Source organism: Anomaloglossus baeobatrachus, chromosome 5 (genome assembly GCF_048569485.1).
Source record: "Anomaloglossus baeobatrachus isolate aAnoBae1 chromosome 5, aAnoBae1.hap1, whole genome shotgun sequence".
Classification (NCBI taxonomy): Eukaryota; Metazoa; Chordata; class Amphibia; order Anura; family Aromobatidae; genus Anomaloglossus; species Anomaloglossus baeobatrachus.
Window position 1 is genome coordinate 510,497,153 of NC_134357.1, and position 16,558 is coordinate 510,513,710.

At 48.3% G+C, this 16,558-nt stretch overlaps 1 protein-coding gene across 5 annotated transcripts in view; it reads left to right on the forward strand.

Moving 5' to 3' along the window:
- LOC142311979 (uncharacterized) overlaps window positions 1-16,558 on the forward strand; it is a 90,294-nt gene that overhangs the window by 67,594 nt on the left and 6,142 nt on the right. For 3 of the 5 annotated variants that reach the window (XM_075350850.1, XM_075350851.1, XM_075350849.1), the window contains 4 exons: window positions 2,819-2,893; window positions 3,000-3,228; window positions 3,351-3,507; window positions 3,623-4,953. In XM_075350850.1, the coding sequence (XP_075206965.1) occupies window positions 2,819-2,893; window positions 3,000-3,228; window positions 3,351-3,507; window positions 3,623-4,883 (1,722 nt within the window). In that variant the 3' untranslated portion in view covers window positions 4,884-4,953. Of the gene's footprint in view, window positions 1-2,818; window positions 2,894-2,999; window positions 3,229-3,350; window positions 3,508-3,622; window positions 4,954-16,558 lie in introns of those variants that run through there. The other 2 variants (XM_075350854.1, XM_075350852.1) reach the window with 1 other exon arrangement.

Here is a 16,558-nt window from a genome sequence, read left to right on the forward strand (position 1 = left end):
GGACGCCGCGCTTCTCCCACTGCTGCTCGGGTCCGGCTGCCGCGGCTGCTGCGGCCTGCTGCTGCTCGGTGGCTCGAGCGTTGGGCCGGATCCCGGGGACTCTAGCGGCGCTCCTCGCCCGTGAGTGAAAGGGGGGTTTTGGGTGTGGGGATTGAGTCTATTGTCTGTGACGCCACCCACGGTTGTGGTGATTTGTTAGCACCACCGCTGCTCGATATGGGAATCCCGGGAGTGATGATGTGGAGCAGCCAGTTGTTGTGTTGCCCCTCCGTGGGTAGGGGTTGGTGATCCCGGGACTCAAGGGGGAGGTGAGAGATGCAGGGCCTGATGGACGCGGGGGCAGCGCTGTACCTTCCGGCACTGTGGTACTCACTCAGCCTGAGACGGTGACACAGTTCTCGGTAAACAAATGGCTGGTAAGACGGTTCCCACGGACGGCTGCACTTGCTCTCCCAGTAGGTAACGGTGATGTCCCTTTGTCCTGCACCTAATGTTCGTGTGTTGGTAGCGATGGTTCCCATCGGTAACCCGCTCCCCGGCTTGGATATGGGCCGGAGGAGCCCTACTTTGCCCGCAGACGCTGGCCCCGAGGAACTGGTGCCCTGGCGGTGGCGGTGTTCCTCCTTAATGGTTGGACTGTTGCCTTCAATCGGGACTTGGTTGTTGGGAGACAGACGTCCCCTTCACTGACGGATTTGGCAAATTATGGCGACTCCTAGCCTTGCCGGGGTCCGAGAGGCCCCCTGCCCTGGTGCTGACTGTCCTTCGTATACTGCTCCAGACCGCCGGGCCACTACCCGTCCGCGGTCCTTCCAGTAACCTCCGAGCAGTCCCCCTCCAGACAATCACCGCTGTTGCTGACCTTGCTGACACTGTCCTGCACTTAGCCGGACCAACTTCAGGTCTTTCTACGCTCACTTTTACTCTCTTCTTCTTTGCTCCACTACTACTTCACTTTCTTCTACTTTCACTTCCCTAGCTTAACTGCTGTTCTTTACTGTTTACTCCTCCACTCCTCAACTGTTCCAAACTCTAACTCCACTGTTCTTCCCGCCTCCAAGGCTGTGTACTCCTCGGTGGGCGGAGCCAACCGCCTGGCCCACCCCTTGGTGTGAACATCAGCCCCTGGAGGAAGGCAACAAGGATTTTAGTAGCTTAGGTGTTCCTAACTGGGATGTAGGGTGTGGTGGTGTTGTGACCTGTGACCCCTGGCTTGCCCAGGGCGTCACACTTTCATGTCCTCATGGGCCCTGTAATCCTGCGGAACTATTTCACCTTGAATTTTTGATGAAGTGCTGAGGTTAAGAAGGTCAAAGTGAATCCAAAGCGCTACTATATGGGTGTCTGTAATAATGTGGCCATTCAGTGTGTGGTTTATACTTGGTGGAGATGACTGGATAAAGCTGATCATAGACATTAGATGTTGTCTGGATCTTCTCACAATTTTCTGGTCATGGAGACTGCTGGTTAGAAGTAGGATCCATCAGGTTGGATTATACGGGAGACCTGCAGCTATGCAGGTGCAGGGCACCCCAAAAAAGAAAATTCATATTTCGCTGGGTCATAGGAGAGGATATCTCACAACTTTGCAATATAGGGCTAATGAGTGCTTTAGGATACTGTTTGCTGAATGCTGATCAACTACTTACAGTGGAAGAGTCCTCGACCTGCATTGGTCCACCCTCGTCATCTGCAACCCGCTCCGCTGCCAACGGACTAACCTAAAAGAGAGGACATATCACAATTCATGATGCAGGAAAATAATAGGCTCCGATGCAGGACCAATTTGTCAGTTAAAATTTACTTCCATTGGACAGGAAGAAGGTTCACTTGGCAGGGAAGGGGGCTCTGGCACCACTTTTCTGTGACATACTGCAGCTGTGAATGTAAAAACAAAGTACATTAGAACTCTAGGATACTGGGAAAGCAGGGAGACAATGGGTAACAATGTGAGTACACTCACAGATTTGAAGGGGTCACCACAGGGCGGTCTAGGCATCAGTCTGGTGGCTGAGTGTCCTGGTGGTGTCACGGGCTGGTATATGGAGGGGCCTCGTAGGTCACAGCAGCTATGAATGTAAACAAGAAAGTACATTACAGCTCCAGGTTTCTAGGCAAGCAAGGAGACATTTGGGCCACAATGTGAATATACTCACAAATTTGCAGGGGTCTGTGTACGGAGGTCTCCTAAGCCTGGCTGTTGGCATCCCTAGATGGTCCAAAAACACAAATGGTGGCGTCACAGATTTCACAAAACTCCCACAACTCTAACTGTGAATGACTGAAAAAAATTAGTACAGCAATGAACAAAATCATGCAAGCAGGGCATTTTTAACAGCACAGTTTGGCTATACTTCTATTAGGTGCAAGCCCTGGGGTCTTCTGGCAAATGTGATGCAATGTTGATTGTCCAGGGTGTATGTACATTGAGATAAGGTTGTTTGGCTAATCTCTGGGCATGCTCCGTGCAGAAAACCGGATCCTGCCTATCAGAATGCGATGACTTCCGGTACAGCAGGATCCGGCGCTCATTGAAATGCATTGCAGCTAGCGCCACAATATGACGGATCCAGGCACATGCAGTATTTTGACCGAGGTCAAAACTGATACAAGTAGCGGTTTTGAAACCAGATAAAATACCGCAAAACAACAGATCCAGTGTATGACGCATGCAACCGCATCTTGCCACGAGTCTATTGGAAATTAATTGATCTGACAACGCATTTGTAAAGGATCCGGTTTTACGGCAAAAAAAACCATTCATGTTGCAGTTAAAATACCGCTGATGTAAAAGTAGCGTAATAACTGTTTTTTTCAGGGACCAGATGCTGCATCACGTCCTACAGGTCCTGGAACCTCATCCCAGAGTCGTGTACGTGCGCGCCGTGGCGGTGTAAGTTAGTTTTTTTTAAAGAAAAAAAAGCCTCCCTTTGCATTACATCTCAATTGTTTGAGTACTTGTGTACATTTGTACAAATACTTTTTTTGTCTGATTTCAGGTGCCAGGACCCAGCAGCAGCAGGCCCCATGTTGGAGAAGAACAGGAGCTGGAGGTATTTATAGATGGGGACCTGCTGATCAGCGATGTTCAAACACACACCGCCTTGTGGAACACCGCCCACCGCCACCACTGGGATAGTGTCGTGACACGCCGATTGTGGGATGAGGTTACCAGATCTCAGGTAGATGGATGGGAGGACTTGGACCCTAACACGCAGCGTCTGCTCCGTAAGTATTCCGCTTTTAAATGTATGAATGTAACTACTTTGTCAATAACATAATTTCTTTTACAGGGATTGTCTTCGCACTTTGTTTGGAAATTTTAAATTTTTCTCAATTTTATTTTGCAGGTGAAAAAGTGATGAAACGGTGGCGGTCTATTCGGGATCGCTACAAAAGGGACTTCAATAATGATATGAAGGCTCCCAGTGGTTCTGCAGGTCGACGCCAGCGCTACATATATTACAACGCATTGTCTTTCCTGAGACCAACGCTGGCGATCCGCAGGTAAGCATAAAAATGTCTGATTACAAAAAGTGTTGCCTTATGTAACTGCTTTTTCTCCAACAGGTCAATGCATTAAAATTCATGCACTAATTATTTTCTTTTAACACCCCCACAGCACTCCTGGGAGTATATCACAGCCATCTGCCGAAATCCTTCCTGTAGCAGCCTCAAAAGCAACCACCACCCGCCCACCTGAAGCCATGCCCACTGCTGGCCTCTCTGGTAATTCATCATCCTCCGAATCCTCCCAACCACACGCCGCTGCTGGAGAATCCTGCCAGGCTGCTGATATTCAACCAGAAGGTCCTAGCGTAGGCTTTCCCCTATCCCTGGCCTCTGACGTTGCTCATACAGCTAGACCAGATTTCCTGTCTGTTTGTCAGCGCCAGGAACCTTTGGATAGGAACTTTTTGCCGGAGTTTGTGCACATGAGCTCAGTTTTCCAAGATTCTCTGAAGTACCTAAATGAAAAAATGGCTGCAGGGTTCGCTGAAGTTAAAAGAAGCTTCAGCGAGGTACAAAGAGGCTTCAGAGAGATCCATAATCGCTTGGACAAACTTAAGGCGGATGCAAGTAAATCAGTCAACCATTTGTTCTTCTTGACTGTACTCCGGCAGATGGAAAACCTACCTAGTGACAGCCAGTTGAATATCATGCATGCCTGTCAGCAATCTCTATCACATGAAATTAAGCAACATCCTCCCACCCAACCTTACCAGACCCCTGCCCCACCTTATCCACAACCCTCCCAACCTTGCCAGGCCCCAGCCCAACCTTGCCAGGCCCCAGCCCAACCTTGCCAGGCCCCAGCCCAACCTTGCCAGGCCCCAGCCCAACCTTGCCAGGCCTCAGCCCAACCTTGCCAGGCCTCAGCCCAACCTTGCCAAATTCCCAGCCAAGCATTCCATCCACCATCTCAACAAGACTCTGCCCCATCCCAACGGTACCCTGGACCATCCCACCAATACACTTACCCATTCCTACAACATTCTGCCCCATCACAGGCCCAAACTCAACCATCCCAACAACGATCACAGACTGAAACCCAGTGTCCTCCATATGATCCTTTCTCTGCTTCTACTTGTGCCTCTCCTGCCTTCTTGCGCTCCCCCCATTTCCACACCACTAGCCCACAACCACCATCCACCAAACGTTATGATTACTCCCACAGTTTTTTTTCAGACATAAGAAATATCATTAGCACCCCTTCCCATGTGGCATCCAGTTTATCTGCACCTGGCCCGCCCCTACACACCCCCACAACCAGAGAGGTCAGCCTGGCAAATTTAACAGTGGATCCAATGAGTCCGACTACTTTGCCTGCCAGTGACAGTAGCTCCACCCCTACCCGGCACCACTGTTTCACAAGCTTGTGAAAAGAAATTATTTAAATTTATTCTTTTTGGTTTACCATCCAAAATTTTTTTTTTTTATTGTAGACATTTTAGTACAGTGTATTTCCCTTTCCCATAGGTTACGTGTCTGTGTGTGTGTATGCAGCTACATTGTGTGTGTGTGTGTGTGTGTGTGTGTGTGTGTGTCAAGCTACATCGTATGTGTTTGTGTATGCTGATACATTGTCTGAGTGTTTTTGTGCAATTCTGTGTATGAAAGGAACTCCGCCTGTGTGTGTTTACATACCTTTAAAAAATTTAGGTTTGCCTAGGAAACTTGCATTTTTAGGCAAGGTGAACTGCTGAGGATTGCCTGCTATATTGTCCAAGGAGTGCTGGTAAGCAATCCACAACTGTACTCAAGCAAGGGTGACAGCGTTTACTTTTAGCCAGGTGTCAATCTTAGCTGAGAAGTGTCATTGTGGATCGCAGAGCATATAGGGCTGGGTGAATACACATTCCCTCTGTTACCCGTTTATTCCCATTGTGCACCCTGTGTAAAATAAGGCTACTTTCACACACCCGGTTTTTGCTCTGCGGCACAATACGGCGCTCTGCAGAAAAACCGCAACCGTTTTTTTGCCGCTGGTTGCGTTTTTTTTGCATAGACTTACATTAGTGCTGTATTATGCCGCATGGGCTTGCGTTCGGTCCGGTTTTTGCCGCATGCGGCAAATTTAGCCGATGCCGCGGCCGGATGGAACGTTGCCTGCAACGTTTTTTGCTCCGGCAAAAAAACCACATCGCGCCGCATCCGGCCGCTGCGGCGCATTTTTCAATGCCTATGGACGCCGGATGCGGCGTGATGCGGTAAAAACCGCATCCGGACGCCGCATGCAGTTTCTTCCACTGCGCATGCTCAGTAGCATGCCGCAACCGGAAAAAAACGGACGGGCCGCATGTAAAAACTTATGCAAAGGATGCGGTGTTTTCGCCGCATCCGTTGCATAGGTTTCACAGCCGGATTGAGCCGCACTGCTCAAACCGGATGTGTGAAAGTAGCCTAACAATTGTACATACTCACCCGCACACCGGTACACATCGTTATAACAAATCGCACCCTTGAGTGAGATTTCTCAGGCCTGGGAAACCCGTATGACTGCGAGCAATAAGCCCCCGGAATCATTAGGTTCTACCTCATGATTCCAGGTGCTATATTGGTTACAGGTGACTTGGACTCTTGACACCGGTCTTCAAGTAGTTTCTGTCTCCAGGCTGCTCACCACGCATTCTGACGGTGCTGGCACTGGGGGTAGTATGAAGATTTGTTATTTTAAACTGGGCGCACAATGGGAATAAAGGTAAACGGGGTTTATGATTGTTTATCCCGCTCTGTATGGCTGAAATCCATGGCGAGACTCCTCTGCTAGAGTACCACCGTGGTTTAGAGCCATACAGTGCTGGAGGTAGCCATCAACACGCCTCTCACCATGTGTAATATTTTGGGGTATGGCTTTGCACTAGCCCCCCCTAAAACCTGCCATGGCTTAGTTTATGAGGGCATACTATATTTAGGGAAACACTGGTATGTCTGTGTATATACTTACCAAACATATCCCCCGGGCCAGATGGCATTCATCCACGAATATTGAGGGAATTGAACTCCGTTATCAACAGACCGCTGTATCTCATCTTTTTAGACTCACTTGAATCAGGGTTGGTGCCTTAGGATTGGAGGATTGCTGATGTGGTACTGATATTTAAGAAAGGTAAGAGGGTAGATCCAGGCAACTACCGTCCAGTAAGCCTGACATCAGTAGTATGTAAAGTTTTTGAGGGCATTTTAAGGGATGACATGCAAAAATATATTGCAGAAAATAATATAATAACTGACAAACAGCATGGATTCATGAAAGATAAGTCGTGTGTAACCAACCTGTTGGGGTTCTATGAGGAGGTAAGTGCAAACCTGGATATTGGTAATGCAGCTGATGTGATTTATTTGGACTTTGCAAAGGCATTTGATACTTTACCACATAATAGCCTTATACTAAAGCTCCAGAAGCAAGGACTAGGGGAAACTATATGCAACTGGGTAAGCAATTGGCTAAAAGATAGGAAACAAAGTAGTCATAAATGGTACGTTCTCTAAATGGGCTATAGTCAGCAGTGGGGTGCCGCAAGGATCTGTGCTAGGACCGATTCTTTTTAATCTCTATTTTTTTTAATTAAATGTTTTTATTAAAGTTTTACAAGTTATAACCAAATAAACATTGGAGGCTACCCAACCTCTAACCCCCTCCCCAACAAACATTAAACAAACAGTCTTGTAGAAAGGAGAGATAATGTCAAATCTGCAGCTCCACACATTCCTAGACATAAGTTCTTAAGTACCATTATTACATTTATCAGTTAAGGCCACGTCTCACTAAGCCACATCGCTGCTGAGTCACGGTTTTCGTGACGCAACAGCGATCTCGCTAGCGATCTCGTTATGTGTGATATCCAGCAACGACCTGGCCCCTGCTGTGAGGTCGCTGGTCATTGCTGAATGTCCTGGACCATATTCTTCAAAGGCGATGTCCTGCTGGGCAGGACGCATCGCTATGTTTGACACTGTGTGACAGGGTCCCAATGACAGCAGAGATCGTTATACAGGTCGCTACTGCAACTTGTATCATTACTGAGTCGTTGGTAAGGTCTGACTGTGTGACATCTCACCAGCGACTAACCAGCGATCCTTATCAGGTCGCATCGTTTTCGGGATCGCTGGTAAGTCGCTAAATGTGACGGGGGCTTTAATCCAATTAGACTTTTGTTTTTGAGTTTTTGCTTTGTTTGGCATTGAACACAGTTAGGCTGGGGCCACACGGGGCACTAGTGCGATGCTCGCATGACACTCGACTCGCGCTGGAGTGTCATACTTGTATTCCTGCAACTGCGGTCCGACAGGAGACTTCATCAGCTGATTACCGTCAGCTCCTGCAGCGATCAGACAGGAGTCTGCACATAAGTGAGTTGGTTTTTTTTGCACTGATGCATCAGCTGATTGCATAAACGGCTTTTATACAATCAGCTGATGTGTGATGTGATTCACGTCCTTGAACCTGACACATCATCTGATCGCTTTGCCTTCTAGCAAACCGATCAGATGATATTGGATCCGGATTGGACGGCGCGGGACCCTTGACCCAGGATGACTGCGGAGGTTTCTTTATTTCAATAAAGATGGAGTCCCTAATTGTGTTGTGTTTTTATTTCTAATAAAAATATTATTCTGTGTGTTGGTTTTTTTTTTTTGTCTTTACTAGAAATTCATGGTGGCCACGTCTAATATTAGCGTGACACCATGAATTTTGGCTTAGGGCCAGCTGATAATATACAGATAGCCTTAACCCCATCATTACCCAGCGAGCCACCCAGCATCAGGGCAGCTGGAAAAATTGGATACAGCGCCAAAAGATGGTGCTTCTATGAAAGCGCCATTTTCTGGGGTGGCTGCGGACTGCAATCGCAGCGGGGGTGCCCAGAAAGCTTGGGCACTCAGCACTGCGGATTCCAATCCCCGGCTGCCTAGTTGTACCTGGCTGAACTCAAAAAATGGGCAAAGCCCACGTCATTTTTTATTTTTTTATTTTTTAATTATTTCATGATATAAAAAAAAAAAAGGGGGCTTCCCTATATTTTTGGTTACCAGCCGGGTACAAATAGGCACAGCTGGGGGTTGGGGGCAGCCCGTACCTGCCTGCTGTACCTGGCTAGCATACAAAAATATGGCGAACCCCACATAATTTTTTTGGGGGGCAAAAAACTCCTGCATACAGTCCTGGATGGAGGATGCTGAACCTTGTAGTTCTGCAGCTGCTGTCTGCTCTCCTGCATACAGTCCTGGATGGAGCATGCTGAGCCTTGTAGTTCTGCAGCTGTCTGCTCTCCTGCATACAGTCCTGGATGGAGCATGCTGAGCCTTGTAGTTCTGCAGCTGTCTGCTCTCCTGCATACACTAGTGGAGAATGACGAACATATTCAAGAAGGAAATGACATCAGACCTTTTTTTTTTTTTTTCTTTCAACAATCTTTTTTTTTTTTTTTATCAGATAAATTTTTATTTTTCACCAAGTATACAAAACATGTGCTTATATTTTCAGAAACAACGAGCAGAACTATAAACTTTCCCTCCCCAACATCCCCTCCCCCCTCAGCGTACATATTACCCATATCAATATCAAAGATCTTACATTTTAACCCTTCAATAGCATTTATTGGAATGTATAGAACTAACTATCTCTGCCCCTAGTCCAACATCTCCCAACTCTAATATTTATCCATATTGCAACCATGGATTCCACAATCTATCAAAAAGTGCAAGTTGTTTCCTTTTCCCATATATGCTTCTCTCCATTCGAACAATATGATTAACATATGCAACAAATTCCCCTCTAGTTGGTGGGTCCCCCTGCATCCAGTGTTTGGCAATTACTTTCCTTGCCGCATACAGCAGTCTTGCTATCACTATTTTAAAATTGTTGTCTACTCTAATTTCTTCCACGTAACCTAAAAGACATACCAGAGGTTGTCTGGGAAGTTTACATCTATAAGCTCCTTCTATTCTATTAAGAACAACAGTTATCCAAAAGGGTGCCAACCTGGGGCACATCCACATCATGTGGAAAATGCTGGTGTTGCGGGCGGGGAGGTACGCTGCGCTCACCACGCTCGGGTCCGGCGCTGCGGCTGCTCGGTGCCTCGAGCGGTGGGCCGGATTCGGGACTCGAGCGGCGCTCCTCGCCTGTGAGTGAAAAGGGGGGTTGTGTTTGGGGATTTGGTCCGTGACGCCACCCACGGTTTGTGGTGAAGTTGGGGCACCACCGCTGCTATTGACGGGGATCCCGGGAGCGATGGCAGGGAGCAGCTGGGATGTTGTTTCCCCCTCCGTGGGCAGGGGTTGGTTGTCCCGGGGCCCGGTGAGGTGTGACGGGGTTGTACGGTTGGTGAGGTGCAGGGTCGCGGGGGCAGCGCGGTGCCGGAAGGCACGGTGGTACTCACTCAGCCAAGAACAGATGCAGAGTCTCCGGTAAAACAAACAGCCGGATGGACGGGTCCTGCAGCCGGCTGCTGTGGTTTCTCCCGGACGGTCGGTGGTGGCTGCCTTTCCCTGCACCTTTTGTGTAACTTCGGTCCCGATGGCTTCCCACCGGTAACCCGCTCCCCAGTGTGGATATAGGCCGGAGGAACCCTTTTGCCCGCAGGCGCTGGCCCTGGGAATTCTAGCTGTGGCGGTAGCTGTATTTCCCTGTTGCCGTTTGGACGGTTGCCTTCAGTCGGGTCTTGGCTGTTTGGAAACCCCTGGGGTTCCGCGTCACTAACGGATTTGACCTGTTTAACGGCGACTCCAAGCCTGGTCGGGGTCCGCAGACCCTGCCGGTTTGTGCTGGCTTCACTTCGCTCCCCGATTTGGTACCGGCGGGCCACCGCCCGACCACAGTCCTACGGTTTCGCGTCGATCTGCCTCTCCTGCAGACGGCCACCACCGTCTGCCAACCTTGCTCTTGGTGCCCGGGCCACGTACCCGGTCAGTCTGCTCCTCTACTACTACTTCCTTAAACTGTCCTCTTCACTCTCCTCTACTCAACTCCTCTGACTTCCTTTTCCCGCCTCCAGGACTGTGAACTCCTCAGTGGGTGGGGCCAACCGCCTAGCTCCACCCCACCTGGTGTGGACATCAGCCCCTGGAGGGAGGCAACAAGGATTTGGTGTCTGGCTGATGTGCCTATCTCGGGGTGTGTTGTTGCAGTACCTGTGACGACCTGGCTAGCCCAGTGCGCCACACCGGCACCTTCTCCATTACATCTAGGACAGTCGGAGTTACTCCTCAATCCCATTTTACACATAATTAGCGGGGATCCATATGCCCTATGCACCACGTAGAGGTGGGATAATCTTGCTGGTTCACTCGTTGATAATTTTGGTATGTATCCCAAAACACTATCCCATACCTCATCAGTGATCCTGTCTATCTCTGCCTCCCATTTAGTCCTAGTGTTTACAGGGTGATCAAGCAAATATGTATGCAGTATGTTCCTATATATAGTAGATATGATTCCTCTTGTGCGTCCACTACTACACACATATTTCAGTACTAGGTCTGCCTGTACCAGCAATGATTGCTTAACCCCCTGAGCCACCACTGCATGCGCCAGCCGTTTGTACTGGTACCACCCAAGTGGGGATATCCCAAACTCATCCTGTATTTGCGTAAACTATTTCAGACGTCCCTGGCTAAGAATTTGCCCCATTATACCATATACCTTTACGTGCCCATTCCTTAATTTTGCCTATATTGTATATCTCAGAGCAGTTTTCATTGTCCCACAATGGAGAGAATTCAGTTATTGCTGTAATCCCTCTAATTTGCTTGATCTTCCTCCAGATTCTATTCATCAGGCTAAGTGTGGGGTTTGTTTTTCCTATTCTCCCAAATGATCCGTCCTCCAGTCCGAACACTAATGGCTTCCGATGCAGAACATGCCCTAACAGTCTGGATGCTGGGTCTACCACCCCTATATCTGCCCATCCCCTGAAATGTTGACTCTGAGCTGCCAGATAATATATTCACGGATTTGGTAGTGCTAGCCCCCCCTCATCCTTCGGTCTCTGTAGCGTTTCGAGTTTAAGTCTGGCTTGTTTGTTCTTCCATATTAGAGCACGGAACATGGAATCAATGTCCTTAAAGTGACTCTGAGGGATCCAAACAGGAGAATTGTGCAACACATATAGTATCTTGGGCATAAGCACCATTTTAATAAGATTAATCCGTCCTATTACTGAAAGCTTATTCCAAGCAGTTATCTTACTTCGCAGTTGCTTCAGCAAAGGGACTAGATTAATAGTAGTGTAATTCCCAATTGGCATGGATACCTGAATGCCCAGATATCTAAACTGGTCCACAACCCTCAGTCTGTTGACCTCATCTCCCAGGATCGAGCTATCCACTCCTGCGTCCACCTGAAACAGATTTGATTTGGTCCAATTGTAGTCAGTCCAGAGACCCCCCCCCCCCCCCGTACCGCTCGATCACCTGCATGGCACAGCTCAACGATGCCCCTGGGTCTCCAAGAAACAATAGAATGTCGTCTGCATAGAGGGCTATCTTCTCTTCTAGATGGCCATATACAAATCCCTTTATGTCTGTTCTGCCGTATAGCAGCCGCCAGTGGTTCCACTGCCAGAGCAAAAAGGAGAGGCGAGAGCGGACATCCTTGGCGAGTACCCCTTTGTAGATCCACCGTGTGTGACAACAATCCATTAATCCTCACTTTAGCTACTTGTCTAGTATATCACAGCTGTATCCAGGATATAAAATTAGGGCCAAATCCCATATGTCTTAACAGTCCCCACAGGTATCCGCATTCCACACTGTCAAATGCTTTATGAGCATCTAATGAAGCTATTACTCTCTATCCTGGATTGTCCACCGGCAGTTGCATGTTAAGGTATAATCGTAGTATATTTTTTGCCGTGGATCTATTAGGCATAAAACCCGACTGATCCTGGTGGATTAGGGTAGATATCACTTCTGTTAATCGATTAAGAGAGTACTTTGGCCAAAATTTTTACATCCATCGTTAACAGTGAGATGGGCCTGTATGATTCGGGGAGTTTTGGATCCTTATCCTCTTTAGGTATTACTGTTATTATCGCCTCCCTCATAGACTCTGGCAGTATCCCCCTCTCCCTTGCCTCCTCCAAGACACTCAGCAAATTGGGTAAGAGTATTTATTTCAAAGATTTGTATGTACCGTATTTTTCGGACTATAAGACGCACCGGACTATAAGACGCACCCTGGTTTTAGAGGAGGAAAATAGGAAAATAAAATTTTAAGCAAAAAATGTGGTCATGACACACTGTTATGGGGCAAGGATCTGCTGCCTACACTGTTATGGAGGTAATGTCCCCAAATTCTCTACTAAGGTGCCGCATCCTGGTAATGATCCTCCTGCCTTGAATATACAGTATATGTCCCTCATCCTGCTATATACCGTCATCCTGTCATATGGCCGCATCCTGCTATATACTGGCATATGGCTGCATCCTGCTATATAACCCATCATGGCATATGCGCCCATCCTGCTGATATGACCCCATCCTGCTCAGATGACCCCATCCTGCTCATATTATACCCCCATCCTGGTGTATGGCCGCATCCTGTGGCACATAAAAAAAAATAAACGTTCATACTCACCTCAGCTCACCTCACTCCCTGCAGCATTGCTCGTCCTCCGGTCTGTGTCAGCGGCAGCGCCGCTGAGTGGTGCCGTCCCCGTTCTCCTGCAGCATCACTTGTCCTCCCATCTGTGTCAGCGGCAGCGCCGCTGAGAGGAGCCGTCCCCGTTACTCTGCTGCATCGCGATCATCTCCTGTGTCTGTGCCGGTGGCGGCTGCGTGTGGACACATGCGCACAGCGATGATGTCATCACTGTGCGTGCCGCTAGTCTCCACCCAGCCGACGGCACAGGAGATGATCGCGATACAGCAAGATAACGGGGATGGCTCCACTCAGCTACGCTGCCGCTGACATAGACGGGAGAACGAGCGATGCTGCAGGGGAACAGTGAGTACTCAGTACTGTACACTGATTCACTGCTCCCCGCGCTGATGATGATGCGCGGGGGGCAGTGAATACAGCCGCACATGATCACTCCAGGCCGTAGTTGCCAGGGGTGATCATGCGGGCCGGCTGTTTATCCCCCGCCCATCATCCCGCCCACCTGTCAGTGCCTGCTTCAGCGCTGAGGGATGATGGGCGGGGGATGGGCGTGCATATTAAATGAGCGGGTCCACGTGGTCACGGCAGGCTGCTACAGCCTGCTCGTGTCCCCGATGACCCGCTGTACCGCAGCACCCTCATTCCCTGTAGCCACATTCAGACGATAAGACGCACCCCCCACTTTCCCCCAACATTTGGGGGGAAAAAAGTGCGTCTTATGGTCCGAAAAATACGGTATGTATTCTGAATGAACGTCCAGATGGAGTACATATCGTTACCTGGGGATTACCTTCTTGATGTGATTCAGAGGACTTGAAAGTTATCTAAGGACTCTGGTATTTAAGGATCTGAAATCCTGGGTTGCACACTCCACATGACTAAGTGCTGGATGCACGGATTCTACCTGTTGCGGCAAGATAGAGTCTGAATTTAAATCGGGTTCTGGCTATGTTCAGCAGCAATCTACCAGGTGCATCAAGTGGTGTCATATTGTTCCTGGAGGACTTACCATATTATCTATTGGTCCCGGTGCTATTTTATGTAAATGGTTTGAAGCTGTGAATTTCAAGGATCCATGCTGATATACCCCTGATAAGCCCCTATTTGCTAAGGGGCGAAATGCGTAGGGTGAATCCTGGACAAAAAAAACAGCTTAAGTCAATATTAGAAATCTATTGAATGTCGACTTAAGGACTTAAGCTGGTGTCACACATAACGACGACGACAACGACGTCGCTGCAACGTCACCATATTCTGTGACGTTGCAGCGACCTCAACAGCGACGTCGCTGTGTGTGACACATAACAACGATCAGACCCCTGCTGCGAAATTGTTGCTCGCACCTGAATGCTCCAGGTCATTTTTTGATCGCTGCTATCCCGCTGCGCCATGCTGATAAGCTGATAATCCTTGTGTTTGACACCGCAGCAGCGACGCTACGCTACGTCTGAAACCACACAACGACCGTCGACGTCGCTATGATCGCTGCTCCGTCGCTGCTTTTTAGAACATGTTTGACAGCTTACTAACGATCATCTATGGTCGCTGCTACGTCACAGAATATGGTGACGTTGCAGCGATGTCGTTGTCGTTATGTGTGACACCAGCTTTAGTCTGGCCCATCCCTAATAGTCTATGACGGATGAATAGTGACAGACATAGTTCCCTTTCTCCACACATTCTATGTGTACATACTACTCTTGTGGGCTTTATCTTTGGTGTTGCACCTTACCCACTGATATATAGATACACGGGATATTTTTGAGAGTGAGTGAAGGGTCAGCAGAGGATGTCAGTCGACGAGGAACGGGGGCGTCATGATCAATTAGGACGCCGACCTCCGTATGTGAGGAAGAGTGAGAGAAGGATATTTATAATTTTTCCCACCTTTCTTTCTCATAATAATTTAATAATTTTTTATCATATTCAATGTATGTATGTACTCTGTTTGTGGCATATATGTCAAATAAAAATTATGGTTTTAAGGTAAAAGAAATTTTCGGTTTATGATGATCATACTCTACCTTGGTATCTAGATTCGGTTTTTGGTAGGTAGGTTTAGTCCAAAGGACGTTCAAGGGTCTAAAAGCTGAAGAAGATAGACGAAGAATGGGGCAAGGAATATCAAAAGACAGAAGAGCTGGATGCACCCTGCAACATCTCATTACGTGTTATCATGGCAAAAGAACAGCCAGTCAGTCCAAGGAAGTTTTTAAGACATTTGGATTGAAGGGGAAGGATCAATTGGACCCCAACAAATGGGACACAATAAGAGCTACTAGAGCAGGAGTGATAGCAGATAAATCATGGACTAAACTAGTCAGAACTCTTTCAGACATGGCAAAAACAGCCCACGATCAAGGTTGGATATACCATGAAGAATCAGACACATGGGAAGAAGCTGGGAAGCAGGCTAATAAGGAACAGCAGCTTCCTCCGTACCTGTCAGCTACTCCTGGAACAACTCCAAAAATAGCAGGATCCCCGGAATGGACCTGCACAAACTGTGGCCAACAAAATCCGGACTGGAGTGAAACATGCCTAGCCTGTGGAGCCCCACAGCACAAGCTACAAGCCACAGCACCAGTGCCTCTCTATCCCGTAGTGGAAAGAAGAGTCCTGATAAGACCACCTGTTAATCCATCCATATCCAGATGCTCCCAGAGATGCAGTTCCTCGTACGTATGATGTCTACCCTGGACTCCAGCCGAGCAGATGGCTTTCCTGCAAAATGCTCCATACCCGACTAGAAACCCAGTCAGTTTTTCACGTTACCTGAACCAAATACAGGTCTCCTACAGAAGCACTTGGTTGGACATGGAAGGTTTGTGTAGAGTTAAAATGTCTCCCGAACTGTATGCCAAACTCACTGCCCACCTGACAGGACATGTTCCGGACAATACCCGTAATGTGGAATCGGGCCAAGACTTCATGATAAGACTCAATCTCTTCTGCGCCCAGGAGCAAAGAACTAAGGGCACAATGGGACCAGTGCATCAAGGTCCTGTGGAGAATGTCAGCTCATTTTACTACAGATTGATGCAGTCATTCGCAGATGAAGGGCTGGACATACAAGCAGCCGCAATATGTCGCCTGCTGGTAAGATCCTTCATGGATGGAATACATGCACCTCTGGCAGAAAGATTGAAAGTGTGCTGCCCAGAATGGAGAAACATGGAACACATAGATCTTCTAGTCAACAAAGCAAGTGGCTTAGAAACCGATGCAAAGGATAAAAGGAGCAACAGGAAAGTTGTCATAGCAGCAGTGGATGGTCAGCCAGAAGGTACAAGAAGGAAGGCACCGACCTGCTACTATTGTGGAATCAGAGGACATGTGATCAGAGACTGTAGAAAGAAGAAGAGGGACACTCAAAACTAACCAGAGAATCAGAAGGAGAAGACTGCCTGACTTGCGGCAGCACGGGATAGGGATGCCAGAGGTCCATTT